Source organism: Rhinopithecus roxellana, chromosome 11, assembly GCF_007565055.1.
Source record: "Rhinopithecus roxellana isolate Shanxi Qingling chromosome 11, ASM756505v1, whole genome shotgun sequence".
NCBI lineage: Eukaryota > Metazoa > Chordata > Mammalia > Primates > Cercopithecidae > Rhinopithecus > Rhinopithecus roxellana.
Window position 1 is genome coordinate 88,100,281 of NC_044559.1, and position 27,371 is coordinate 88,127,651.

Here is a 27,371-nt window from a genome sequence, read left to right on the forward strand (position 1 = left end):
GGGAGGTGGAGGCAAGAGGATCACCTGAGGACAGGAGTTCAAGACCAGCCTGGCCAACATGGTGAAACCCCATCTATACTAAGAATACAAAAATTAGACGTGATGGTGTGCACGTGTAGTCTCAGCTATTCGGGAGGCTGAGGCAGGAGAATCATTTGAACCTGGGAGGCAGAGGTTGCAGTGAGCCAAGATCGTGCCACTGCACTCCAGCCTGGGAAACGAGCAAAAACTCCATCACACACAAAAAAGAAATTACTGTAGAATCAAAACTTGGCATAAAGCAGCAGCAGGGCTCTGTCTTTGTGAAGGAAGTGGGGTTTTCCCCCCTCCTAGTTTTACTACTTCATGACCTTTGACCATATTTTTAGTTTTTTTCTTTAGAAAAAATCTAGATAAGCATTAATAATGACCCAAGTTATTTATTTATTTATTTATTTATTTTGGGACGGAGCCTCGCTCTGTCGCCTAGGCTAGAGTGCAGTGGTGTGATCTCGGCTCACTGCAACCTCTGTCTCCCGAGGTTCAAGCGATTCTCCTGCCTCAGCCTCTCGAGTAGCTGGGACTACAGGTGCACGCTACCACGCTTGGCTAATTTTTGTAATTTTAGTAGAGACGGGGTTTTACCATATTGGTCAGGCTGAGCTCGAACTCCTGATCTCAGGTGATCCACCCGCCTTGCCTCCCAAAATGTTGGGATGACAGGTGTGGGCCATAGCATCGGCCAATAATGACCCAAGTTATTAAGAACAAAGCACTCTGCGTTGAAGTAATTATTTTGGTATGTTCCAGAATTAACTTGCCATATGATTATATTTTAAGGTGACCCCTTTGATTGTATTTCACAGGATTATTGAACATGGGGAAGGAAGAGGCCTCACTTGAGGAAGTGTTAGTCTATCTCAATCAAATCTACTGTGGGCAGATTTCTATTGAAACCTCCCAACTTCAGAGCCAGGAGGAGAAAGACTGGTTTGCCAGGCGGTTTGAGGAACTGCAAAAGGAGACGTTTACCACAGAGGAGCGAAAACATCTGTCGAAACTAATGCTGGAATCTCAGGTAAAAAGAAGCATCTGGGCTGGGCGCGGTGGCTCACGCCTGTAACCCCAGGACTTTGGGAGGCTGAGGTGGGCGGATCACCTGAGGTCAGGAGTTCAAGACCAGCCTGACCAACGTGGAGAGAAACCCCATCTCTACTAAAAATACAAAAATTAGCCAGGTGTAGTGGCGCATGCCTGTAACCCTAGCTACTTGTGAGGCTGAGGCAGGAGAATCACTTGAACCCAGGAGACAGAGGTTGCAGTGAGCCAAGATTGCGCCATTGCGCTCCAGCCTGGGCAACAAGAGTGAAATACAGTCTCAAAAAAAAAAAAAGAAAAAAAGAAGTGTCTAATAGCAAGGGCGTAGGTTACCCTCACTGTCTATAAAGATATGTAGCCTGGCTGACATAAAGAAACCCTGTCTCTACTAAAAATACAAAAATTAACGAGGGGTGATGGTGCACACCTGTAATCCCAGCTAGTCAGGAAGCTGAGGCATGAGAATCCCTGGAACCTGGGAGGTGGAGGCTGCAGTGAACTGAGATCGCACCACTGCACTCCAGCCTGGGTGACAGAGCAAGATTCTGTCTCAAAAAAAAAAAAAAAAAAAAAAAAAGATGTATAACTACTGAAGAGAGGGAATTGAGCCATTAACTCTGAACTTAAATCCCTCATTACTTCAACACAATGGATCATATAACACACATACCATTTTATTATTTTATTTTTCCTCAAAGATCCTTGTTCTGAGCACATCACTTTATTCTAAGTAGCAAAATGTTGGTTGCCAAAATATTGACCTATTGGCTCTCCTCAGAGTCAACATACTTCTCGTGTATGTGTCTGCTTACTCTCTAAAAGATGACAAGATCCTTAAGACCTTACTTCTGACTGGGCACGGTGGCTCGCGCCTGTCATCCCAGCCCTTTGGTAGGCTGAGGTGGGCCTATTGCTTGAGGTCAGGAATTTGAGACCAGCCTGGCCAACATGGTGAAACCCCGTGTCTACTAAAAAAAAAAAATACAAAAATTAGCCTGGTGTGGTGGAGCATACTTGTAGTCCCAACTACTTGGGAAGCTGAGGCAGGAGAATCACTTGAAACCATGAGGCGGAGGTTGCAGTGAGCTGAGATCGCACCACTGCACTCCAGTCTCGGCAACAGAGCGAGACTCTGTCCAAAAAAAAAAAAACACACACATAGTTCTTAAGGTTTTATTTCTTTTTTTTAAATTTTTTGTTTTTTTGAGACAGAGTCTCGCTCTGTCACCCAAGTAGCTGGGATTACAGACGCATGCCACCACACCAAGCTAATTTTTGTCTTTTTAGTAGTGACAGGGTTTCATCATGTTGGCCAAGATGGTCTCGATCTCCTGACCTCATGATCCGCCCGCCTCGGCCTCCCGAGGTGCTGGGATTACAGGCATGAGCCACCGTACCTGGCCTTTAAAAAACATTTTTTTAAAAAAATGTATTTCAGATTTCTTTTTTTTTTTTTTTTGAGATGATTCTCCCTGTCGCCCAGGCTGGAGTGCAGTGGTGTGATCTCAGCTCACTGTAACCTCTGCCTCCCACGTTTAAGCCATTCTGCTTCAGCCTCCCAAGTAGCTGGGACTACAGGCGCTGCCACGATGCCTAGCTAATTTTTTGTATTTTTAGTAGAACGGGGTTTCGCTGTGTTAGTCAGGATGATCTCAATCTCCTGACCTCATGATCCACCCCCCTCAGCCTTCCAAAGTGCTGGGATTACAGGCGTGAGCCACCATGCCCAGCCTAAAATGTATTAGCCAGGATGGTCTCGATCTCCTGACCTCGTGATCTGCCCACCTCGGCCTCCCAGAGTGCTGGGATTGAGGGGTGAGCCACCGCAACTGGCCTAAAATTTCTTTTAATATGTAAGAAAAAAGTCTTAGGCAGGCGCTGTGGCTCACGCCTGTAATCCCAGCACTTTGGTTTGGGAGGCTGAGGCGGGCTTATCATGAGGTCAGGAGATCAAGACCATCCTGGCTAACATGATGAAACCCTGTCTCTACTAAAAACACAAAAAAATTAGCCAGGCGTGGTGGCGGGCGTCTGTAGTCCCAGCTACTTGGGAGGCTGAGGCAGGAGAATGGCATGAACCTGGGAGGCGGAGGTTGCAGTGAACCAAGATTGTGCCACTGTACTCCACACTGGGTGACAGAGCGAGACTCTGTCTCAAAAAAAAAAAAAAAAAAAAAGTCTTTTGATAACAGAACATACTGTCACCATTCAGGGCTATGTATAGTTGCAGTTCTTGAGACAGTCTTTTTTTTTTTTTTTTTTTTTTTGAGACGGAGTCTCGCTCTGTCGCCCAGGCTGGAGTGCAGTGGCCGGATCTCAGCTCACTGCAAGCTCTGCCTCCCGGGTTCACGCCATTCTCCTGCCTCAGCCTCCCGAGTAGCTGGGACTACAGGCGCCTGCCACCTCGCCCAGCTAGTTTTTTGTATTTTTTTAGTAGAGATGGGGTTTCACCATGTTAGCTAGGATGGTCTTGATCTCCTGACCTCGTGTTCTGCCCGTCTCGGCCTCCCAAAGTGCTGGGATTATAGGCTTGAGCCACCGCGCCCGGCCTGAGACAGTCTTGCTCTGTCACCCAGGCTGGAGTGCAGTGGCACAATCTTGGCTCACTGCAACCTCCGCCTCCTAGGCTCAAGCAATTCTCCTGCCAGCCTCCTGAGTAGCTGGGATTACAGGTGCATGCCACCACACCTGGCTAATTTTTATATTTTCAGTAGAGATGGGGTTTCACCATGTTGGCCAAGCCTTGAACTCCTGGCCTCAAGTGATCCAACCATCTTGGCCTCCCGAAGTGCTGGGATTACAGACATGAACCACTATGCCTGTCCTGGTCTTAATTCTTAAGAACTGAAGATACTTAAGTTCAGAACTTAACTTGAGATCATCAAAAGATGACATGTGGAAGAGAGAGGCTCAATACAAATGAACGGAAGCGAACCTCCATCAGGGCTGTGACCAGGACTCTGGAATGTCAAGATGGCAAGAAGCCCCTTCCTAATAGTTTGGGTAGTTGGATAGTTTGCAGCCTTGATTCATACCATAGAACCCCCTGTGAAAACTGGGGTACTGGGAAGAGGCAGCAGAAATCTAAGGCCTGGCTTCCAGTCCAGAAGAACACACATTCTAAGGGGGTTTCCTTGGGGTGAGTTATTCTGCCATGTAGGTTATTCTCCTCTGCCCCTTCTGCTGTCCAGGATCCTTGGAAAGCCATCCCGCTGTGTCCATGTTATGTCTCTCGCCAGGATATGAAGTAAAGTGGCATTGTTGTGGCCACTTGGGGTGTGTGGGGCCCTCTCACAACACACACAGATTTATCTGCCTTCCACTGGAGAAGCTGGCTGTCTCCTGGCAGCTCATGTCTGACATGATGTTCTGCAGGAGTTTGACCACTTTCTGGCCACCAAGTTCTCGACAGTGAAACGATACGGAGGCGAAGGGGCTGAAAGCATGATGGGCTTTTTCCACGAGCTGCTGAAAATGTCGGCCTACAGCGGAATCACTGATGTCATCATTGGGATGCCCCATAGAGGGAGGCTGAATTTATTGACAGGCCTTCTGCAGTTCCCTCCAGAGGTAAGGTTACTCGCTGTGTTTCTCATTAGCACTGTAAGACTGATGGTAACAGAATAAAACTGCTGGTTTCATTCTGCTGATAAATGATGGTGATGGTGATGGCCGGGCACTGTGGCTCACACCTGTAATCCCAGCCTGTTGGGAGGCTGAGGCAGGAGGATGACTTGAATCTAGGACTTGAGACCACCCTGTGGAACAAAGTGAGACTCTGTCTCTACCAAAAATAAAATAAGTTAGCCAAGTATGGTGGCACACACCTGTGTGCCCAGCTACTCAGGAGACTGAGGCCAGAGGTTTACTTGAGCCCAGGAGTTTGAGGCTGCAGTAAGCTATGATCTCACCACTGCACTCCAGGCTGGGCAACAAAGCAAGATGCTGCCTGAATATAAATAAATTTTAAAAAGTAAAACTCATGGTGATCATTCCTTTTAAGAAGTCAACTAAGCCTGGGCAAGGTGGCTCACACCTGCATTCCCAGCACTTTGGGAGGCTAAGGCAAGAGGAGTGCTTGAGCCCAGGAGTTCAAGACCAGCTTGGGTAACCTCGCAAAACTCTGTCCCTACAAAAATAAAAATTAGGTGGCATGGTCTCTACAAACATAAAAATTAGGTGGTGTACCTGTGGTTCCAGCTACTTGGGAGGCTGTGGTGGGAGGATCTCTTGCGTCCAGGAGATGGAGGCTTCAGTGAACTGAGATTGCGCCACTGCCCTCCAGCCTGGAAGACAGAGGCAGATCCTGTCTCAAGAAAAAAAAGAGGAAAGGCAACTAAGCATGTGAGCAGTTGGTCCAGGAGGTAGTTTAGACAGTTTAGTTAATTGACAGAGCTGCTATTTGGATTGGTTTTCTGTGTATTCTTATTTATTTATTTATTGAGACCGAATCTCACTCTGTCACCCAGGCTGGAGTACAGTGGTATGATCTTGGCTCACTGCAACCCCCGCCTCCTAGGTTCAAGTGATTCTCATGCCTTAGCCTCTCGCCTAGCTGGGATTACAGGCACCTGCCACCACGCCTGACTAATTTTTTATATTTTTAATAGAGACGAGGTTTCACCATGTTGGCCAGGCTGGTCCTGAACTCCTGACCTCAAGTGATCTTCCTGCCTCAGCCTCCCAAAGTCCTGGAATTACAGGCGTGAGCCACCACTCCTGGCTTTAAATTTTCTTTTTTCTTGTATGATTTCAACTCAGCACTTCTTCCCTAGTCTCCATTGTGATGAACGCCATTGTTTTCGTTTTATATGTATCCACAATAGCTGATGTTCCGTAAAATGCAAGGCTTAAGTGAATTTCCAGAGACGTTTTCAGCCACTGGAGACGTCCTGTCTCACCTGACCTCCTCTGTGGACCTGGACTTCGGGGCACACCATCCCCTCCATGTGACAATGCTGCCCAATCCCTCGCACCTGGAGGCCGTCAACCCCGTGGCCGTGGGCAAAACTCGTGGCAGGCAGCAGTCTCGCCAAGACGGCGATTACTCGCCAGACAACTCAGCCCAGCCAGGGGACAGGGTCATTTGCTTACAGGTACTTGGAGCTTCTGGAAGTGAGGCCAGAGGTGGGGAAAACTGGGAAGAATGTGTGGGTTCGGAGGGCTGAAAATAGATGGCAGACGTTCGTGATGAAACTGAGATGACCTTTTGGAAAAAGATTCTGTGATTGTTTTAAAAACTAACAGGAGATTCATGAGGTTTAGTCTTCAGGCAACTGGCTTTAGCCTGGGGCTTCCACTGCTGTTTTCCTTGCTTGGCTTATGAATTAATTTAGGGGCATGGGCTGGCAAACCTCCTCCTTCTGGGAGCACAGATGTCATTATTTCTCTGAAAGTATGGCCCTCTTGGAAACTTCGTGGTATCCATACTTGGATCCCACGTGGTATCCATACTTGTCATTTAACAAGACAAGTGTGAATTTTTTTTTTTTTTTGAGATGGAGTCTCGCTCTGTCACTCAGGCTGGAGTGCAATGGCAAAATCTCAGCTCACTGCAACCTCTGCCTCCTGGGTTCAAGCGATTCTCCTGCCTCAGCCTCCCAAGTAGCTGGGATTACAGGCGCCTGCCACCATGCCCAGCTAATTTTTGTATTTTTAGTAGTGACAGGGTTTCACTATGTTGGTCAGCCTGGTTTCGAACTCCTGACCTCAAATGATCCTCCTGCTTCAGCCTCCCAAAGTGCTGGGATTACAGGGATGAGCCACTACACCTGGCCTATTTTTTTTTTTTTTTTTGCTTGTTTATTTTTAGATGAAGGCCTTTGGCATTAAGGCAAATAATACAAATTATCAGTGTGGTTCGTTCTTCTTCTACCCTCTCTCCAAGTTTTTGGTAACACTACAAGTATCTTTTAGAGGTTTGGGCTGTGGTCATGTTTCTCCTATGAATATTCATTTAAATACAAACCTTTAACTACAGGAGATAATGAACACTGGATTTCAGAATCAGTCTTCAAATTCCACAGAAATAGATAAATATATAAGACAAGCAAATATTTTGTCTGTGAATAGCCATGTTATCCTATGCATTTTAATTTTTCACAGGCCAGAAACTTGTAGTGAATAAATTGGGAGTAGGCAGAATTGGACTTAATTATGATATGGCTGGCCGGCCTGCCTTCCTTCTTTCCTCCTTCCTTCCTTCCTTCCTTCCTTCCTTCCTTCCTTCCTTCCTTCCTTCCTTCCTTTTTTCCTTCCTTCCTTCCTTCCTTCCTTCCTTCCTTCCTTCCTTCCTTCCTTCTTTCCTTCCTTCCTTCCTTCCTTCCGTCCTTCCTTCCTTCCTTTTTTTCCTTCCTTCTTCCTCTTCCTCCTTCCTTCCTCCTTCCTTCCTTCCTTCCTCTTTCCTTCCTTCCTTCCTTCCTTCTTCCTTCCTTCCTTCCTTTCCTTCCTTCCTTCCTTCCTTCCTTCTTTCCTTCCTTCCTTCCCCTCCTTTCCTTCCTCCTTCCTTCCTTTTTTCCTTCCTTCCTTCCTTCCTTTTTTTCCTTCCTTCCTTCGTTCCTTCTTCCTTCCTTCCTTCCTCCTTTTTTTTCCTCCTTCCTTCTTTCCTTCCTTCCGTTCCTTCCTTCCTTTCTTCCTTCCTTGCTTTTTCTTCCTTCCTTTCTCTCCTTCCTCCTCCTCCCTCCCCCCTCGCTCCCTCCCTCTCTTCCTCCTTCCTTTTCCTTCCTTCCTTTTTTCCTTCCTTCCTCCTGGTTGTTTCTCCCTTCTTTCCTTCCTTCCTCCCTCCCTTTCCCTCCCCCCCTCTCTTCCTCCCTTCCTCCCTCCCTCCCTCCCTCCCTCCCTCCCTCCCTTCCTTCCTTCCTTCCTTCCTTCCTTCCTTCCTTCCTCTTTCTCTTTCTTTCTCTCTTTCTCTCTTTTGAGATGGGGTCTCAATCTTTTGTCCAGACAGGAGTTCAGTGGCACAATCATAGCTCACTGCAGCCTCAAATGCCTGGGCTCAAGCAGTCTTCCTGTCTCAGCCTCCCAAGTAGCTGGGCCTACAGGTGCTTGCCATCATACCTGGCTGATTTATTTTATTTTGTGGAGACATGATCTTGCCAGGTTGGCAAAGCTGGTTTCAAATTCCTAGCTTCAAGCAACCCTCCTGCCTCGGCCTCCCAAAGTGTAGATATTACAGGTGTGAACCACTGCACCTGGCCTGATAGGGTGTTTCTAAATAGAAATCTTGAAATCATTAGCCAGACATTCTGTTTACCTTTCACATAATTTATAATACTCTAAACTATTTTAATCTTTCATTTTTACCCAGTACATTGAGCTGATCTTAAGATCAACTTCTGAAATAAAAGGTGAAAATGCCATTTTCTTTAAAATGATGATAAACAAGGCTGGTCACTGTGGCTCATGCCTGTAATCCCAGCACTTTGGGAGGCCGAGGAGGGTAGATCACCTGAGGTCAGAAGTTCGAGACCAGCCTGACCAACATGGTGAAACCTTGTCTCTACTAAAAATACAAAAAATTACCCGGGTGTGGTGGTGCACGCCTATAATCCCGGCTACTCGGAAAGCTGAAGCAGGAGAATCGCTTGAACTCGGGAGACGGAGGTTGCAGTGAGTTTAGATTGTGCCGTTGTGCTCCAACCTGGGTGAAAGAGCGAGACTCTGTCTCAGAAAATAAAATAAAAAATAAATAAATAAAAAAATAAATAATTCCAACCTGAAAACCTAAATTTCTTAACCCCTTATGTTTCTTTTCTCCCCACCCCTCCCCTTGCCTCATGATTTAGGTCCATGGTGATGCTTCTTTCTGTGGTCAAGGGATTGCTCCTGAAACGTTCACGCTGTCCAATCTCCCGCATTTCAGAATTGGTGGGAGTGTCCATTTGATTGTTAATAACCAGCTGGGTTATACCACTCCAGCTGAAAGAGGAAGGTCTTCTTTATACTGCAGTGATATTGGTACGTAACATAGGGAGGAACTGATGTTGCTGAGGCCGACATGGAATTCCCAGGGAAACCTCTAGTACACCCAGAACAATGAGCCTCACTGGTTATCCTTCCTTCATTTATTTAATTTAATTAATGAATTAATTTTTTGAGACAGAGTCTTGCTCTGTCACCCAGGCTGTAGTGCAGCAGCACGATCTCGGCTCACTGCAACTTCTGCCTTCCGGGTTCAAGTGATTCTCCTGACTCAGCCTCCTGATGAGCTGGGACCACATGCTTCCACTGACCTGTTTGGCTAACTTTTTTAAAATTTTTTTTTAAATTTTTTATTTTTTTATTTTTTTATTTTTTTTTTGAGACGGAGTCTCGCTCTGTTGCCCAGGCTGGAGTACAGTGACCTGATCTCAGCTCACTGCAACCTCCACCTTCTGGGTTCAAGTGATTCTCGTGCCTCAGCCTCCCACGTAGTTGGGACTACAGGCGTGTACCACCACACCTGTCTAATTTTTGTATTTTTAGTAGAGACAGGGTTTTACCATGTTGGCAGGCTGGTCTCGAACTGCTGACCTCTGGTGATCCGCCTGCTTAAGCCTCCCAAAGTGCTGGGATTATAGGTGTGAGCCACCACGTCCAGCATATCAGTGTGATTTTTCAATCCAAGGAAGTAAGGATGGAGCCACAGTGTGCCATCTCAAATTTCTTATAACTGGATGGGTGATCTGGTACAAGTCAGAGATCAACACAATGAGTACAACACTAGAGTCGTTATCTCTAGGATATTCAAACTTGGAGTGCCCAGGGGCTTAGTGAAAAGGGATGTGTTCAACCACTAAACTTGGTGAAATAGTATAGTTAGAAACAAGATGTGAAGGTCGGGTGTGGTGGCTCACGCCTGAAATCCCAGCGCGTTGGGAGGCCGAGGCAGGTGGATCACCTGAGCTTGGGGGTTCGAGACCAGCTTGACCAACATGGAGAAACCCCTTCTCTAATAAAAATACAAAATTAACCGGGCATGGTGGAGCATGCCTGTAATCCCAGCTACTCAGGAGGCTAAGACAGGACAATCACTTGAATCTGGGAAGTGGATGTTGCAGTGAGCCGAGATCACGCCATTGCACCACTCCAGCCTGGGCAATAAGAGTAAAACTCTGTCGCAAAGTAAAAAAAAAAAAAAAAAAAAAAAAAAGAAAAGAAATAAGATGTGAAGAACAAAGTCAGCTTCTTTTTTACCCATGGAAATGGGTAGGTTTTTGTTTGTTTGTTTGTTTTTGTTTTTTTGTTTTTTTGAGAGAGTCTTGCTCTGTTACTCAGACTGGAGTGCAGTGGTACAGTCACGGCTCACCGCAGCCTTGACATCCCAGGCTCAAGAGAATCTCTCTCCTCAGCCTCCTTAGTAGCTGGGATTTACAGACACATGCCACCATGCACAGCTAATTTTTTTTTAGAGATGGAGTTTTACTCTTGTTGCCCGGGCTGGAGTGCAGTGGTGCCATCTTGGCTCACCACAACCTCCGCCTCCTGGGTTCAAGCAATTCTCCTGCCTCAGTGTCCAGAGTAGCTGGGATTACAGGCGTCCACTACCATGCCATTAATTTTTGTATTTTTAGTAGAAACAGGATCTCATCATGTTGGTCAGACTGGTCTCAAACTCCTGACCTCAGGTAATCCACCCGCCTTGGCCTCCCAAAGTGCTGGGATTACAGGCATGAGCCACTGCACCCAGCCACAGCTAATTTTTAAAATAATTTTTTGTAGAGATTGAGTCTCACTGTGTTGCCCAGGCTGGTCTTGAACCTCTGGTCTTATGTGATCCTCTTCAGCCTTCCAAACTGCTGAGATTACAGGCCTGAACCACTGTGCCAGGCTGAAATTGGTCGTTTTAAGAGAAAGACAGGGCTGTTATTACCCATTCCCAGTTTCACAGATGACAAGACTGTTTGATGGTAGCAATTATTCTCCTTTTATACAAACAGCCTGGACTAGATGCCTCTTGGGCTTGTCTATGTGAATCCTTTATGATTAGTCTGATGAAGATGCTGAAGATCCATTCTTGAACTTCTTTGGAGAAAATTTGTCTTTTTCTAGGGTACATCCTTTAATGACCCTTTTATCTCAGGGAGAAAGAGAGTAATAACAATAACAGTAACAAAATAAATATTAACTACTATGTACCAGACACTGTTAGGCATTACAGTTGTGTGTGCATTCACTCATTGAACCTTTGCAATATCACTAAGAGATAGGAGCCCCTATTCCCGGTTTATAGATAAGGAGGCTGAGATTTGTGGCTTTACCAAGGTCACACAATAAGTCTCAGAGTTGGAACCTGCCAGCTGGTCTCCAAAGCTGGGGTTCTTAACCAAACCAGTATCTACCTGTGAGGACTGGGCTGTCTTTTGATGCAGGAAGTAGGGCTTAGAGAGGGCCAGTGTTAACTGTCCTGTTTCAGCTTGGTCTTCTGTCCTTCAGGAAAGCTTGTGGGCTGTGCCATCATCCATGTCAATGGAGACAGCCCAGAGGAAGTGGTCCGTGCCACACGACTGGCTTTTGAATACCAACGCCAGTTCCGCAAGGATGTGATTATTGATCTGTTATGCTACAGGCAGTGGGGCCACAATGAGCTGGATGAGCCATTCTTCACCAACCCCATCATGTACAAAATCATCAGGTACAATTATAAACCCTTGTGTGATATGCTCCCTGACAATTAAAATACATATATATTTTTTTGAGATGGAGTCTTGCTTTGTTGCCCAGTCTGGAATGCAGTGGCATGATCTTGGCTCACTGCAATCTCCACCTCCTGGGTTCAAGTGATCCTTCTGCCTCAAGTGATCCTCTTACCTCAACCTCCCGAGTAGATGGGATTACAGGCGTGTGCCACTATGCCTGGCTAATTTTCGTAATTTTTAGTAGAGACGGAGTTTTGCCATGTTGGCCAGGCTGATCTCAAACTCCTGACCTCAGGTGATCTGCCCGCCTCGCCCTCCCAAAGTGCTGGGATTACAGGCACGAGCCACCATGCTCAGGCAGGACATGAAACTTTCAGTGCTAAAGCTGACACAGTTCTGGGCTGGAGTGCAGGTGACACAGTCTCAGCTCACTGCAACCTCTGCCTCCCGGGTTCAAGCAATTGCAATTCATGTGCCTCAGTTTCCTGAGTAGCTGGGATTACAGGTATGCATCACCACGCCTGGCTAATCTTTGTATTTTTAGTAGAGACAGGGGTTTTGCCATGTTGGCTAGGCTGGTCTCGAACTCCTGGTCTCAAGTGATCCACCCGCCTTGGCCTCCCAAAGTGCTGGGATTATAGGCATGAGTCACTGTGCCTGGCCACATATACTCTTCACACTTGACATGGTTCCTCATTGAATAGACAAAGGGTAATTTAGCAACTCAGCAGATGGGAAGATTGAAGCGGGGGAATTAAGCAAACCTCATCCAAATCTACTTACTGCAGTGTTGGCAGGACCAGAAATAGAACCTCAGCGATTCATTTCTACAAACCATAGCTGCAGACCTGCCTGGCACCTTGGTAAGAGGTAACTCAGAGGATTTTAGTGAATGTTCAGAACCATGCTGTCCAAGATGGAAACCACTAGCCATCAGTGGCTATTGAAAACTTGAAAAGTGGCTAGTCCTGATTAATGTGCTGTAAGGATAATACGTACACCATATTTCAAAGACTTAGCATGTGAAATATAAACCCAAAATAATAATTTTTAAATTTATTAGATATGGAAATGACAATATAATGAGTATATTGACTTAAATAAAATATATTATTGAAATGGCTGGGCATGGTGGCTCATACCTGTAATCCCAGCACTTTGGGAGGCCGAGGTGGGTGGATCACTTAAGGTCAGGAGTTTGAGACCAGCCTAGCCAACATGGTGAAACCCCATCTCTACTAAAAATACAAAAATTGGCCGGGCGCGGTGGCTCAAGCCTGTAATCCCAGTACTTTGGGAGGCCGAGATGGGCAGATCACGAGGTCAGGAGATCGAGACCATCCTGGCTAACCTGGTGAAACCCCGTCTCTACTAAAAACTACAAAAAACTAGCCGGGCGAGGTGGTGGGCGCCTGTAGTCCCAGCTACTCGGGAGGCTGAGGCAGGAGAATGGTGGGAACCTGGGAGGCGGAGCTTGCAGTGAGCTGAGATCTGGCCACTGCACTCCAGCCTGGGCGACAGAACGAGACTCTGTCTCAAAAAAAACAAAAACAAAAACAAAAACAAAAATTAGCCAGTGCTGTGGCGCGTGCCTGTAGTCCCAGCTACTCGGGAGACTGAGGCAAGAGAATCGCTTTACCTGGAGTGGCAGACTTGCAGTGAGCTGAGATTGTGCCACCGCATTCCAGCCTGGGTGACAGAGCAAGACTCAGTCTCAAAGGAAAAACAAAAAGAAAAGAAATTAATTCCACCTGTTTCTTTTTACCTTTTCTTTTTTTTTTTTTTTTTTTTTTTTTGAGGCGGAGTCTCGCTCTGTCGCCCGGACTGGAGTGCAGTGGCCAGATCTCAGCTCACTGCAAGCTCTGCCTCCCGGGTTTACGCCATTCTCCTGCCTCAGCCTCCCGAGTAGCTGGGACTACAGGCGCCCGTCACCTCGCCCGGCTAGTTTTTTTTTTGTATTTTTAGTAGAGACGGGTCCGTGTTCACCAGGATGGTCTCGATCTCCTGACCTCGTGATCCGCCCGTCTCGGCCTCCCAAAGTGCTGGGATTACAGGCTTGAGCCACCGCGCCCGGCCTCTTTTTACCTTTTCTAATGTGAATGCCAGAAAATTTTAAATTACTCATGGCTTGCATTTCATTTCTGTCCAGTGGTGCTGATTCAGATGGTTAATGTGACGGAGGGGGAATTCGTTACTTTGGAACTCCTTTTCTAGATACTAGGAAATAAAATAGATGCCCCTCCTCCAGTTTATTTCCTTATAGATATAAATTAAAGCAGAGGAATAAACATTTTATGGGCTTTTCTGATCCTTGGTACCAGAAAGAGGACTGCTCTCCGAAGAGCTAATTGTGTTCTGTTTAGCTCTGAATTTAGCAGCTGAATGACTCAATGAACCTCAGGGCCCTATTTTATTTTATTTATTTTTTTGAGACAGGGTCTTGCGCTGTCGCCCAGGCTGTAGTGCAGTGGTGTGATTACGGCTCACTGTAGCCTGGACTTCCTGGGCTCAAGTGATCCTCCCACCTCCGCCTCCTGAGTACCTGGGACTACAGGCGCTCGCCACTACCCCTGACTAGACGGGGTCTCACAGTGTTACCCAGGCTGGTCTTGCCATCTGCCTGTCTCGGCCTCCCAAAGTTCTGGGATTGCAGGCATGAGCCGCCTCACCTGGCCCCAGGGCCTTATCTTTAAAATCTATCCTGCTTTCTTCTCTCTTTTATTAGGATTAAATATGATAACATATGTGAATAGACTTTATAAAGTATTACGTGAATGTAGAGTGACATTTATTGTGACACCCAGGTGCTGATGATTGTAGTTAAAGGATGATTGACGCAACCTGAAAGATTGCAACTTGCAGAGACTGGGGCAACTTTGGGTTCCATACCTTTCTAAATAAAGGGGGGTGCTGATTGGATAGACAGTGTGGGTCAGTCTTGGAAATAATTGTCAGAATTTATCAAATCATAGAAAAACTCCGTTTATTATTTCTACTTGGATACAGACAAAAACTTTCAAAGATAAATTTGTTTTCTCTTACTTGCCTGGAAAAGAGGTTGTTACTGTGAGAGCCTTCATTTATTAAATTAATTAATTATATTTAACATTGCTTATTTATTTTGTTTATGTTTTATAAACTTATTGAGATGAACATGACATAATATAAAATTGACAGTCTTAATGTGAACAACTCAGTGGCATTTATTTACCTTCACAAAGTGGTACAACCACCACTTGTCTAGTTCCAAAACATTTTTCCTGAATGCCTTTTTATTTTATTTTTATTTATTTATTTTTTGAGACGGAGTCTCGCTCTGTCGCCCAGGCTGGAGTGCCATGGCACAATCTTGGCTCTCTGCAAGCTCCGCCTCCCAGGTTCACACCATTCTCCTGCCTCAGCCTCCCTAGTAGCTGGGACTACAGGCGCCCGCCACCACGCCCGGCTAATTTTTTTTTTTTTTGTATTTTTAGTAGAGACGGGGTTTCACCGTGTTAGCCAGGATGGTCTCAATCTCCTGACTTTGTGATCCACCTGTGTTGGCCTCCCAAAGTGTTGGGATTACAGGTGTGAGCCACTGTGCCCGGCCTTTATTTATTTATTTTTTGAGATGGAGTTTCACTTTTGTTGCCCAGACAGGAGTGCAATGGTGCGAACTCAGCTCACTGCAACCCTCCACCTTTTGGGTTCAAGCAGTTCTACTGCCTCAGCCTCCTGAGTAGCTAGAATTACAGGCACCTGTCACCACACCAAGCTAATTTTTTGTATTTTTAGTAGAGACGGGGTTTCACTATGTTGGCCAGGCTGGTCCCGAACTCTGACCTTAGGTGATGTACCCAGCTTGGTCTCCCAAAGTGCTGAGATTGCAGGCGTGAGCCACTGCACCTGTCGAATGCCTTTTTAGAGTGCTGACACTCCACCGCGCTTGACAGTGACTCTCTCTGTCTCTGTTAGATTGTTACAGGTCAGTTTGATTTTTGTTTCTCTTCTTTCTTGGACAGAGCTCGAAAGAGTATCCCAGACACGTATGCAGAGCACCTCATTGCCAGTGGACTCATGACGCAGGAGGAGGTGTCTGAAATAAAATCCTCCTACTATGCTAAGTTGAATGATCACTTAAATAACATGGCCCACTACAGCCCCCCTGCCCTGAACCTGCAGGCCCACTGGCAGGGCCTGGCTCAGCCAGAAGCACGAATCACCACCTGGAGCACAGGTGTGCCCCTCGACCTCCTGCAGTTTGTTGGCGTAAAGTCTGTAGAGGTGCCGAGAGAGCTGCAGATGCACAGTCACCTGCTGAAGACACATGTTCAGGTGGGCAGCTTCCAAGTGGCTGGTTATTGCTTCTACTTCCTGCTCAGCAAACGCACTGACGTTGGTCTGGTCTTTTCGGTTGGCTGATTCATTTGACAGATATTTATTGTGTGTCGTTAGGTTCTAGAAACTGATCCTAGGGTTGTTTTGGTACTGATAGTTACCTCAGATTTTCTCTACTTTTCTTTTTCCTTCATGTATTTATTTATGCATGTTCATACATTACATGTACCTGGAATACATGTACACTATAAAAAAATACAGAGATACAAGAATGTCTATTTTTATTTTTTCAACCAATGAGTAGAAAACACTTTAATTGTTTCAGGTGGCTTAAATAAAAGAAACAAAAATCAACAGACATACCCCGAAGAAGCCCCTTAAACATGCCGACGTTTTACGTATTGTCTTAGGATCACTATAGGATGACAAACCGCCCTGGTGGGCCAGGGACTTAGGGGTTTTCTGGAGTGTGGGACTTTCATAGAGATCTTCTGGAGTGTGGGACTTTCAGTGCTAAAACATGGAGAGCAAAGAGGTAAAGGTCTTTATCTTTTTTAAGCTTGAAGATGAAGGAACTTTGCCCTCTAAATTATTTTATTTTATGTTATTTTTGAGATGGAATCTCGCTGTGTCGCCCTGGCTGGTGTGCAGTGGTGTGATCTCAGCTCACTGCAACCTCTGCCTCCCAGGTTCAAGCGAGTCTCCTGCCTCAGCCTCCTGAGTAGCTGGGATTACAGGCACGTGCCACCGTGCCCAGCTAGTTTTTGTATTTTTAGTAGAGATGAGTTTTCACCATGTTGGCCAGGTTGGTCTTGAATTCCTGACCTCAGTTTATCCATCTGCTTTGGCCTCCCAAAGTGCTGGGATTACAGGTGTGAGCTGCCGTGCCCAACACGAATTATTTTCAAACACTAACTTGGCCAGGCACGGTGGCTCCTATCTGTAATACCAGTGCTTTGGAAGGCCAAGGTGGAAGGATTGCTTGAGCCCAGAAGTTCAAGACCAGCCTGGGCAACATAGTGAGACCTCATCACTAGTAAAGATTAAAAAAATAGCCTGGCATGCTGGCGCATGCCTGTAGTCTCAGCTCCTCAGGAGGCTGAGGTGGGAGGATTGCTTGAGGCCAGAATGTTGAGCCTGCAGTGAACTGAGATTGTGCCACTGTACTCCAGCCTGGGTGACAGAATGAGACCCTGTTTCTCCAAAAAAAAAAAAAAGAAATTAAAATAAAAACAACCCATTAACTCTAAGTTTTTGTTATAGGTACAGAGACTATTACAACAAACTGTAATATGTACTCATCACCCAGCTTAGGAAATAGGATGTTATAAATAAGATCCCCACATACTCCTCCTTGATCCGTCTCCTCCCACCTCTGCAGAGGTAACTAACTGCTAACCTAAGCACGTGTTTGTTTTACCTGTTTTAAAATTGTATATAGGCCCGGTGTGGTGGCTCACGCCTGTGATAGCACTGTGGGAGGCTGAGCCAGGCAGATCATTTGAGTTCAGGGGTTCAAGACCAGTCTGACCAACATCACGAAACCCCTTCTCCACTAAAAAGTACAAAAATTAGCTGGGTGTGGTGGTACGCACCAGTAGTCCCAGCTACTCAGGAGGCTGAGGCAGGAGAATCACTTGAAACAGGGAGGCCGAGGTTGCAATCAGCCAAGATCGCACCACTGCTCTCCAGCCTATGTGAGAGAGACTGTCTCAGAAAAAAAAAAAAACAGACCAACTGTATATAATTGCTCTCTTTCTCTAATGTATCCCTTTGCACTCTGTTTTTATTCAGCATTGTTTTTGATGCTTAATTTTTTTTTTTTTTTTTTTTTGAGACTGAGCCTTGCTCTGTTGCCTAGGCTATGTGTAGTAGAGCCATCTCAGCTCACTGCACCCTCTGCCTCTCAGGTTCAAGTGATTCCCTGCCTCAGCTTCCTGAGTAGCTGGGATCATAGGGACATGCCACCAGGCCTAGCTAATTTTTGTATTTTTAGTAGAGATGGAGTTTCACCACATTGTCCAGGCTGGTCTCGAATTCCTGACCTCAAGTGATCCACCTGCCTCAGCCTCCCAAAGTGCTGGGATTACAGGCGTGAGCCACCATGCCTGGCTTGCATTAAATTTTTTGTACTCATTGTGAAAAAGGAGATGAATTCTTAGACATTCCTTTTTTTCTTCCTCTGAATTTTACAGTCCAGGATGGAGAAGATGATGGATGGAACCAAGCTAGACTGGGCCACCGCGGAAGCTCTTGCCTTGGGTTCCCTACTTGCTCAGGGTAAGAATTTTCTGTCTAGCTAGTAGAGAGTATTTTTAATCACGTTTGCTACCTGTTACCTTTCAGTTTATTTGAGTTATAACTACCTCCCATTGTGTTCATTGACCAGAGAGGTTCTAAAACATGTTAATTTTTCTTTCCTGACAATATTACTTAATTGTAGTGTAAGTCATGCTGACAACCTTCATCAGAGTATAGACATAGGACAGTTATGCCTGGGAAACAAAGGGCTAGTGCTGGATGTACTGGAAAGATAGTTTTCTCTAAAAATTGCAGGGCACATGACACCTCTCCATTCGTACAGAATCTCATCTTAACTATAGACTTTTGAATATCAGGCAGCATATATTAATAACTATCTGTTATCCTAAGGAAAATTCTCAGGATTAAGCCAGTATATAAGAATTTAGAGTCACCACACCTTATTATTAGGTTATTTATGGGAATCTGACTTTTTTTTTCTTGCTTGCTTAAGGTTTTAATGTTCGTCTAAGTGGCCAAGATGTTGGCCGTGGAACTTTCAGTCAGAGACATGCAATGGTGGTTTGCCAGGAGACCGATGACACCTACATCCCCCTGAACCATATGGACCCCAATCAGAAGGGGTTTCTAGAGGTGAGATGTTTCTATAGCTGTTGTAAAATCCAGGTGCCATCAATTACAGTTCCAGGATCTTAGAACAAATAGGAACGAGTGCTGGCAACTTTGAGTTCAGTACCTTTGGAAGTAAAGGGGTGCTAGATGGGTGGATGAGGTGGGTCTGTCAATTTGGGATGGAAGTAACCCACTAGAGAGTAGGCTGGAGCTTTCTTCTTCTGGTGACTTATCCGTAATCATGTAAATGTCAAGTCGATGTGTTTTGTCAACTCAAAGTTGACATTATCATCTGCATATTGCAGTAATTCATTAAAGTTATTCAAGGATGTGGATGAGTCAGTATTCCTTGCCTACTTAAAGAAAGCAAAATCGCACATCCTCAAGGTTACCTGTTCCCTAAGGTATGATCGATTTGACAGATGTACACATAACCATGTATTTCTTTCTTTCTTTTTTTTTTTGAGACTTAATCTTCCTCTGTTGCCCAGGCTGGAGTGCAGTGGTGCCATCTTGGCTTACTGCAACCTCCACCTTCTCGGCTCAAGGAATCCTCATGCTTCAACTTCCTGAATGGCTGGGACCACGGGCATGAGGTGCCATTCCTGGCTAATTTATTTATTTTTTGTAGAGACGGAGTTTCGCCATGTTGTTCAGGCTGGTCTTGAACTCCTGGCCTCAAGCAGTCCACCTGCCTTGGCCTCCCAAAGTACTGGAAGTATAGGTGTGAGCCGCTGCACCCAGCCAGATGTAACCATGTATTTCTGTGTAGCAGCTTCTGTGCCCTTCTCTTTCGTGCCTTAAGGGCAGTAGTGGAGTTTTCATTTATTTACCTCAAACAATTATTCAAGTGTCTAGCACATGATGTTTATGAAAATAACTTACTCCTTAAGGTAAGTTGAGTGGCATGTCGTCTTCTTTCCTACTCTAGCCATTAGTTTGAGAACATCATCTTGAGTTACTGACACCCTATAAAAAAATTCATTTGGCGGCCGGGTGTAGTGGCTCACGCCTGTAATCCCAGCACTTCGGTAGGCTGAGGCGGGCAGATCACGAGGTCACCGTTTTGACCATCCTGGCCAAAATGGTGAAACCCCATCTCTACTAAAAATACAAAAATTAGCTGGGTGTGGTGGCACGTATCTGTAGTCCCAGCTGCTCAGGAGTTTGAGGCAAGAGAATCGCTTGAACCCGGGAGGTGGAGGTTGCAGTGAGCTGAGATCGTGCCACTGCACTCCAGCCTAGTGATACAGCAAGACTCCATTTCAAAAAAAAAAAATTCACTTGGCAAAAGCCACATTTTAGGAAGATAACTGAAGGGATATGGAGCTCATCTTTTCTTTAAGTTAGTCCAAAATCTACCCTTGGATCAAGTCAGATTGCTGAACTAGATACTGAAATGTTTAGTATTCCCCTATCTCACATGAAGCTTTCATTGAATTGTGCTTTGATATTTATTATCAGTTTTGAATTTTGCTATTGAAAAAGTCCCAATTAAATACGTGTGTCTATTTTGTGGATACTGTTGAAGATTTAATTTATATTATTTATTTATTTTTGAGACGGAGCCTCACTCTGTCACCCAGGCTGGAGTGCCGTGGCATGATCTTGGCTCACTGCAACTTCTGCTTCCTGGGTTGGAGCAGTTCTCCTGCCTCAGCCTCCCAAGTAGCTGGGATTATTTGGCTTCCCAGAGTGCTGGGACTACAGGTGTGAACCACCACACCTGGCCGAAGATTTAATTTATTATTTAGGCTGGGTGTGGTTGCTTACACCTGTAATCCCAGCACTTTGGGAGGCCAAGGCAGGCAGATCACTTTAGGCCAGGAGTTCAACACTGGCCTGGACAACATGGTGAAACCCTGTCTCTACTAACGATACAAAAATTAGTCGGGTTTGGTGGCACACGCCTGTAATCCCAGCTACTCGGGAGGTTGAGGCAGAATTACTTGAACCCAGGAGGCGGAGGTAGTGAGCCGAGATCATACCACTGCACTCCAGCTTGGGCAACAGAGCAAGACTCTGTCTCAAAAAATAATAATAGTAATTTATTATTTAATACCGTGTCCTCTATGTGAAAACCCTGGGAGAAACTCCTGCTTGATCTTGGTAGTGAGAGTAGCTATATTTTCGTAAGCAGTGATCTGCCTTCATTGTCTATATTGAATTTTATAACTGATCAGCGTTCCCTTATCAATAATGGCTTCTAGGAAGGGACAGAGGCCAGGTAGCCTTCATGATAAGTGAATAGGTCCTTGGGGTGTGTTTTTTCCCCAACTCTGTTGTACATCTCAATCTGTGTGTGTGTGTGTGTGTGTGTGTGCGTGTGTGACAGGTCTTCCTCTGTTGCCCAGGCTGGAGTCCCATGGTGCAATTATAGCTCACTGTAGCCTCCAGCTGTTAGGCACAAGCAATCCTCCCACCTCAGCCTCTTAGGTAGCTGGGACTACAGGCAAGCACCACGAGGCCTGGCTAACCATAAATATTTTGTAGAGATGGGGTCTCACTGTGATGGCCAGTGTCATCTTGAATTCCTGGCCTCAAGCAATCCTCCTGCCTTGGCCTCCCAAAGTGCTGGGATTATAGGCGTGAGCCGCCGTGCCCAGCCTAGAGGATTTTTATTTTTTTTAAATAAAAGCTTTATTGAGCTATAACTCATAAAATTCAACCTCTCAGTGTGTACACTTGAGCAGTTTGTAGTCTATTCAGAGTTGTGTAATCATCACCCCTATCTAATTTTAGACCATTTTCATTGCCCTAGAAAGAAAGCGCATGCCCATTAGCAGTCACTGCCCACTTCTTCCTCCCTCCAGCCCCTGGACACTACTCATCGACTTGTTTCTATTGATCTGCCTATTTTGGATGTTTCATGTAAATAGGATGGTATAACATGTGGCCTTTTGTGACTGGCTTCTTTGACTGGGCATCATGTTTTCAAGGTCCATCCATGCATGTAGCATGTATCAGTTCATCTTTTTTTTTTTTGAGACCAAGTCTTGCTCTGTCACCCAGGCTGGAGTGCAGTGGCACAGTCTCGGCTCACTGCAACCTCAGCTTTTTAGGTTAAAGTGGTTCTCCCACCTCAGCCTCCTGAGTAGCTGGGACTGCAGGTGTGTGCCACCAGGTCCTGCTAATTTTTATATTTGTAGCAGAGACTGTGCCTTGCCACATTGGCCAGGCTGATCTCAAACTTCTGACCTCAAGTGATCTGCCCATCTCAGCCTCCCAAAGTGCTGAGATTATAGGCGTGAGCCACCACACTCTGCCCATCCTTCCTTTTTATTCCAAAATGATATTCTATAAAGATGTGACTTAAACATATGTTTTTTTAAAATTTGAAAGAGGCCGGGCGCGGTGGCTCAAGCCTGTAATCCCAGCACTTTGGGAGGCCGAGACGGGCGGATCACGAGGTCAGGAGATCGAGACCATCCTGGCTAACATGGTGAAACCCCGTCTCTACTAAAAATACAAAAAACTAGCCGGGCGACGTGGCGGGCGCCTGTAGTCCCAGCTACTTGGGAGGCTGAGGCAGGAGAATGGCGTGAACCCGGGAGGCGGAGCTTGCAGTGAGCTGAGATCCGGCCACTGCACTCCAGCCTGGGCAGCAGAGCGAGACTCCGTCTCAAAAAAAAAAAAAAAAAAAATTTTGAAAGAAACACAAAATTACCAAAATGTTGTATACAGTAAGGAACTTTTTCTCATTTTTTTTTTCTTTTGAGACAGGATCTCGCTCTGTCACTCAGGCTGGAGTGTAGTGATGCAATCACAGCTCGCTGCAGCCTCGACCTTCTGTGTCCAAGTGATCCTCCTACCTCCTCTTTTCCATCTTGAACCATTTGAGAGCAGGTTGCCATCCTGGTGCCCCCTAGTGTGTATTTCCACAAACAGGGACATCCTTCTCCATCATAACACACCAAAATCAGGAAATTAACACAGACATGACTACCATGTATTTCTCAAACCAAGATCAGCTTTTTTCTTTTTCTTTTTTTTTTTTTTTTGAGGCAGAGTCTCACTCTGTTGCCCAGGCTGGAGTGCGGTGGCACAATTTCGGCTCAATGCAACCTCCACCTCACAGGTTCAAGCAATCCTTCCACCTCAGCCTCTTGAGTAGCTGGGACTACAGGCCTGCACCACCACGCCCAGCTAATTTTTGTATTTTTTGTAGAGACTGGGTTTCACCATGTTGGCCAGGCTGGTCTCGAACTCCTGACCTCAGTTGCCTTGACCTCCCAAAGTGCTGGGATTATGTATTGCATTTAATTGTCATGTCTTTTTAACCTTCTCAGAGATATAATTTATATTCTGCTTTTTTAAATGTTAACATATCATGATGGTTCTTTTGATTTACCATGCAAATATGATGTGAGAATAATGATTTTAACCAAAGGTAGGCCTTTATTTTTTAACTTTCCTCACTTTGTTTCATGACAATTTTTTTTTCTTTTTTTTTTTTTTGAGGCAGGGTCTCACTGTGTCACGCAGGCTGCAGTGCAGTGGTGCGATTAGAGCTCACTGTAGTTTCACCCTCCTGGGCTCAAGTGATCCTCCCACCTCAGCCTCCCAAGTAGTTGGGACTACAGGTATGTGCCACCATGCCCAGCTAGTTTTTGTCTGCTTTTTGTAGACAGGGTTTTGCCATGTTGCCCAGGTTGGTCTCAAACTCCTGTGCTCAAGCGATCCTCCCATCTCGGCCTCCCAAATTGCTGGGAGGCCACCACGCCTGGCCACAGGATTTTGAAAACCTTGTAAGACACAGTTGTATACTCAGCTCCAGAGGAGGGTCATCTGAGAAGTATACGTGCTTATCCTTGAAGAAACTCTGTAATCCCCATATTCTGGTGGCCTCTTTTTTTTTTTTTTTTTTTTTTTTGAGACGGAGTCTTGCTCTGCCGCCCAGGCTGGAGTGCAGTGGCCAGCTCTCAGCTCACTGCAAGCTCCTCCTCCCGGGTTCACGCCATTCTCCTGTCTCAGCCTCCCGAGTAGCTGGGACTACAGGCGCCCGCCTCGTCGCCCGGCTAGTTTTTTGTATTTTTTTTTTAGTAGAGACGGGGTTTCACCGTATTAGCCAGGATGGTCTCGATCTCCTGACCTCGTGATCCGCCCGTCTCGGCCTCCCAAAGTGCTGGGATTACAGGCTTGAGCCACCGTGCCCGGCCTCTGGTGGCCTCTTTTATCTTTTCCTCTCTTTGTCCCAACTTTTCTCATCTGCATCCCTGACACCGAGCAGCAAATCTCTTCTCAAAAGAATGTGGTGATGAGGCCGGGCGCGGTGGCTCATGCCTGTAACCCCAGCACTTTGGGGGGCCGAGGTGGGTGGATCACCTGAGCTCAGCAGTTTGAGACCAGCCTGGTCAACATGCTGAAATCCTGTCTCTACTAAAAATACAAAAATTAACCAGGCGTGGTGGTGGGCACCTGTAATCCCAGCTACTCAGGAGGCTGAGGCAGGAGAATCGCTTGAACCTGGGAGGCGGAGGTTGCAGTGAGCCGAGATGGAGCCATTGCACTCCAGCCTGGGCATCAAAAGCGAAACTCCATCTCAAAAAACAAAAACAAACAAACAAAAAGAATGTGGTGATGAATGAGAGCAAGGCTCCCTCTCCGCACCACCTCCCTTTGATAAGTTCCCAGGAACCCAGTGCTCTGCCGTTGCCCTCGCATGCCAGCGTTTCCTTCTCTTCCCTGGGATTAGGTCAGCAACAGCCCCCTGTCAGAAGAGGCCGTCTTGGGATTCGAATACGGGATGAGCATTGAGAGCCCAAAGTTACTGCCCCTGTGGGAGGCACAGTTTGGCGATTTCTTCAATGGTGCCCAGATCATCTTTGACACATTCATCTCTGGAGGTTGGTGTCAGTGTATAAGGTGGGTACAGGTGGGGATCCCCGCGTGGCCCCAGCCTCATGGGGATAAATGAATGAAAAGGGGCCGCTGCTGCCTGTGAGACTCCCCTGTGCAGCGGCACCTCCAGGGAGTTGGGGCCACTCTGTTATGACGGGAGTGTGGCCACTGTCAGGTTCATGTGTTACTAGGACAGACACCCAAGCTGTCTGTCAGCAGGAGCACTGGTGCCACCCAGCGCCTATGCCCAGGAGTCAGTAGGGCCATGAAAACCCGCTCCAGTGTCTGAAAGCTTCCAAAGCAGTACCTGCTCCCTGTAAAAATTAGAAGGAATTGAAATAAACGTCTGAGTCTCTCCCCAGACCCTGAATCCCATTTTCCAGGGATGCCCAATCTTTCCGATAGTTATGCTTCTCTGTAACATTTTCACTGGGAGAAAGAAAAGTGCCTGAGGAGCCTGGACTTCTGACTTGTCCAGAGACTGTTCTGTCGTGCCCACCACCCCTGTTTAAAGACAGTGGCCTGTGTTGTCAGCCGGGCTGTGAGAAAGGTGGGAGCTGCCCATTCTTGTAAGAGTGGTGCCTGCAGTGATATCGGGGTGGCATGTGCTGTCCAGGAAGCTGGGAACGTTCCCCTTTGAGTTTGTCTTCCACTCGTAAAAGCCCAGGGCCTGTGCCGTGATAGGTTATGATTTTCTTTTTTGAGACAGAGTCTCACTCTGTCCCCTAGGCTGGTGTGCAGTGGCACGATCTCAGCTCACTGCAACCTCTACCTCCCGGGGTCGAGTGATTCTCCCACCTCAGCCTCATGAGTAGCTGGGACTACAGACGTGCACCACTACACCTGGCTAAATTTTTTTTTTTTTTTTTTTTTTTTTTTGAGACGGAGTCTTGCTCTGTCGCCCGGGCTGGAGTGCAGTGGCCGGATCTCAGCTCACTGCAAGCTCCGCCTCCTGGGTTTACGCCATTCTCCTGCCTCAGCCTCTGAAGTAGCTGGGACTACAGGCGCCCGCCACGTCGCCCGGCTAGTTTTTTGTATTTTTAGTAGAGACGGGGTTTCACCATGTTAGCCAGGATGGTCTCGATCTCCTGACCTCGTGATCCGCCCGTCTCGGCCTCCCAAAGTGCTGGGATTACAGGCTTGAGCCACCGTGCCCGGCCTAATTTTTGTATTTTAAGAAGAGATGGGGTTTCACCATGTTGGCCAGTCTGGTCTCGAACTCCTGACCTCAAGTGATCCATCCGCCTCAGCCCCCCAAAGTGCTGGGATTACAGGTGTGAGTCACCATGCCCAGCCCATGATAGGTTTTCATTTAACGAAATGGACATTTCCCTAAGTATAGCATAATAGTTCTAGAAAGTGCATGTAATAAAAGCAGTTTTAGGGGGTCAGGCAGAAAACTAACATTGATTTCCCCAGCTGAGTCACGTGAGGCCACTTTGTCCCCGCTTCACAGAGCTCTTCTCTCCCCACATGGTGCTTTTCCAGGAGAGGCCAAGTGGCTCCTCCAAAGTGGCATCGTCATCCTCCTTCCACACGGCTACGATGGGGCTGGGCCAGACCACTCATCCTGTCGAATAGAGCGTTTCCTGCAGGTAAGGGCGATGTCTTCTGGAGTCAAACAATCACTGTCCTGCTTCCTAGAGCTTTTCTACCTCCTGCGGGTAGCTTAACGCCCACCTAACTGTAAGATAGCTCAGTATTTGAGTGAAACAGATTTGATGCAATGTCAATTTTCTTCGGAAACATAATGTCTCAGGTATAATAGTATCACGGTTTTATGGCAATTAAAGTTTTCTTGTGCCAGGATCAGCAGTTCTTATACCAGGCTGATTATCAGAATCTCTTAGAGACCTTTTTTTTTTTTTTTTTGAGATGGGGTCTCCCTCTGTTGCCCAGGCTGGTATACAGTGGTACGATCTCGGCTTATTGCAGCCTCTGCCCCTTGGGTTAAAGCGCTTCTCCTGCCTCAGCCTCCAAGTAGCTGGGACCACAGTCATATGCCACCATGCCCGGCTAATTTTTGTGTGTTTAGTAGAGATTGGTGTTCTTCCACGTTGGCCAGGCTGGTCTGAAACTCCTGGCCTCAAGTGATACGCCCGCCTCAGCCTCCCAAGGTGTTGGGATTACAGGCGCGAGCCACCAACCCTGGCTGGTTATGAAAACATTTGAAATATCCTCCCAGAAATAGCCAGTGTCCTCGTTTGGTGTGAATCATTACAAATGTCTCTTTTTGCATGTTACTTCCTTATGGTTTATTATGAAGGCTTTCAGATATACAGAAAAGTTGAAAAGAATTTACTGTGAATACTCATATACCCACTCCCTAGAATTCACCATTATTTTTTATTACACTTGTTTTGTCACATATCTATTCATCTGTCTTTCTGGTATCCTTCAATCCATCTTATTTTTTGATTCATTTCAAAATAAATGGAGATATCAGCCGGGCACAGTGGCTCACACCTGTAATCCCAGCACTTTGGGAGACCAAGGCAGGTGGCTAACATGGTGAAACCCCATCTTTACTAAAAATACAAAAATTAGCCAGGTGTGGTGGCTCATGTCTGTAATCCAAGCTACTGAGGAACCTGAAGCAGGAGAATCGCTTGAACCCAGGAGGCAGAGGTTGCAGTGAGCCAAGAT

The 27,371-nt window shown here is 46.3% G+C and overlaps 1 protein-coding gene across 2 annotated transcripts in view; it reads left to right on the forward strand.

The window, feature by feature from the left end:
• The window catches only part of DHTKD1 (dehydrogenase E1 and transketolase domain containing 1), a 57,446-nt gene that overhangs the window by 13,028 nt on the left and 17,047 nt on the right, over nucleotides 1-27,371 (forward strand). For both annotated transcript variants that reach the window (XM_010366571.2, XM_030941462.1), the window contains exons 3-12: nucleotides 846-1,057; nucleotides 4,453-4,647; nucleotides 5,904-6,173; nucleotides 8,862-9,033; nucleotides 11,491-11,689; nucleotides 15,695-16,007; nucleotides 18,206-18,290; nucleotides 18,766-18,905; nucleotides 24,580-24,730; nucleotides 26,214-26,320. In XM_010366571.2, coding sequence (XP_010364873.2) covers nucleotides 846-1,057; nucleotides 4,453-4,647; nucleotides 5,904-6,173; nucleotides 8,862-9,033; nucleotides 11,491-11,689; nucleotides 15,695-16,007; nucleotides 18,206-18,290; nucleotides 18,766-18,905; nucleotides 24,580-24,730; nucleotides 26,214-26,320 — 1,844 coding nt within the window. The remainder of the gene's footprint in view (nucleotides 1-845; nucleotides 1,058-4,452; nucleotides 4,648-5,903; nucleotides 6,174-8,861; nucleotides 9,034-11,490; nucleotides 11,690-15,694; nucleotides 16,008-18,205; nucleotides 18,291-18,765; nucleotides 18,906-24,579; nucleotides 24,731-26,213; nucleotides 26,321-27,371) is intronic.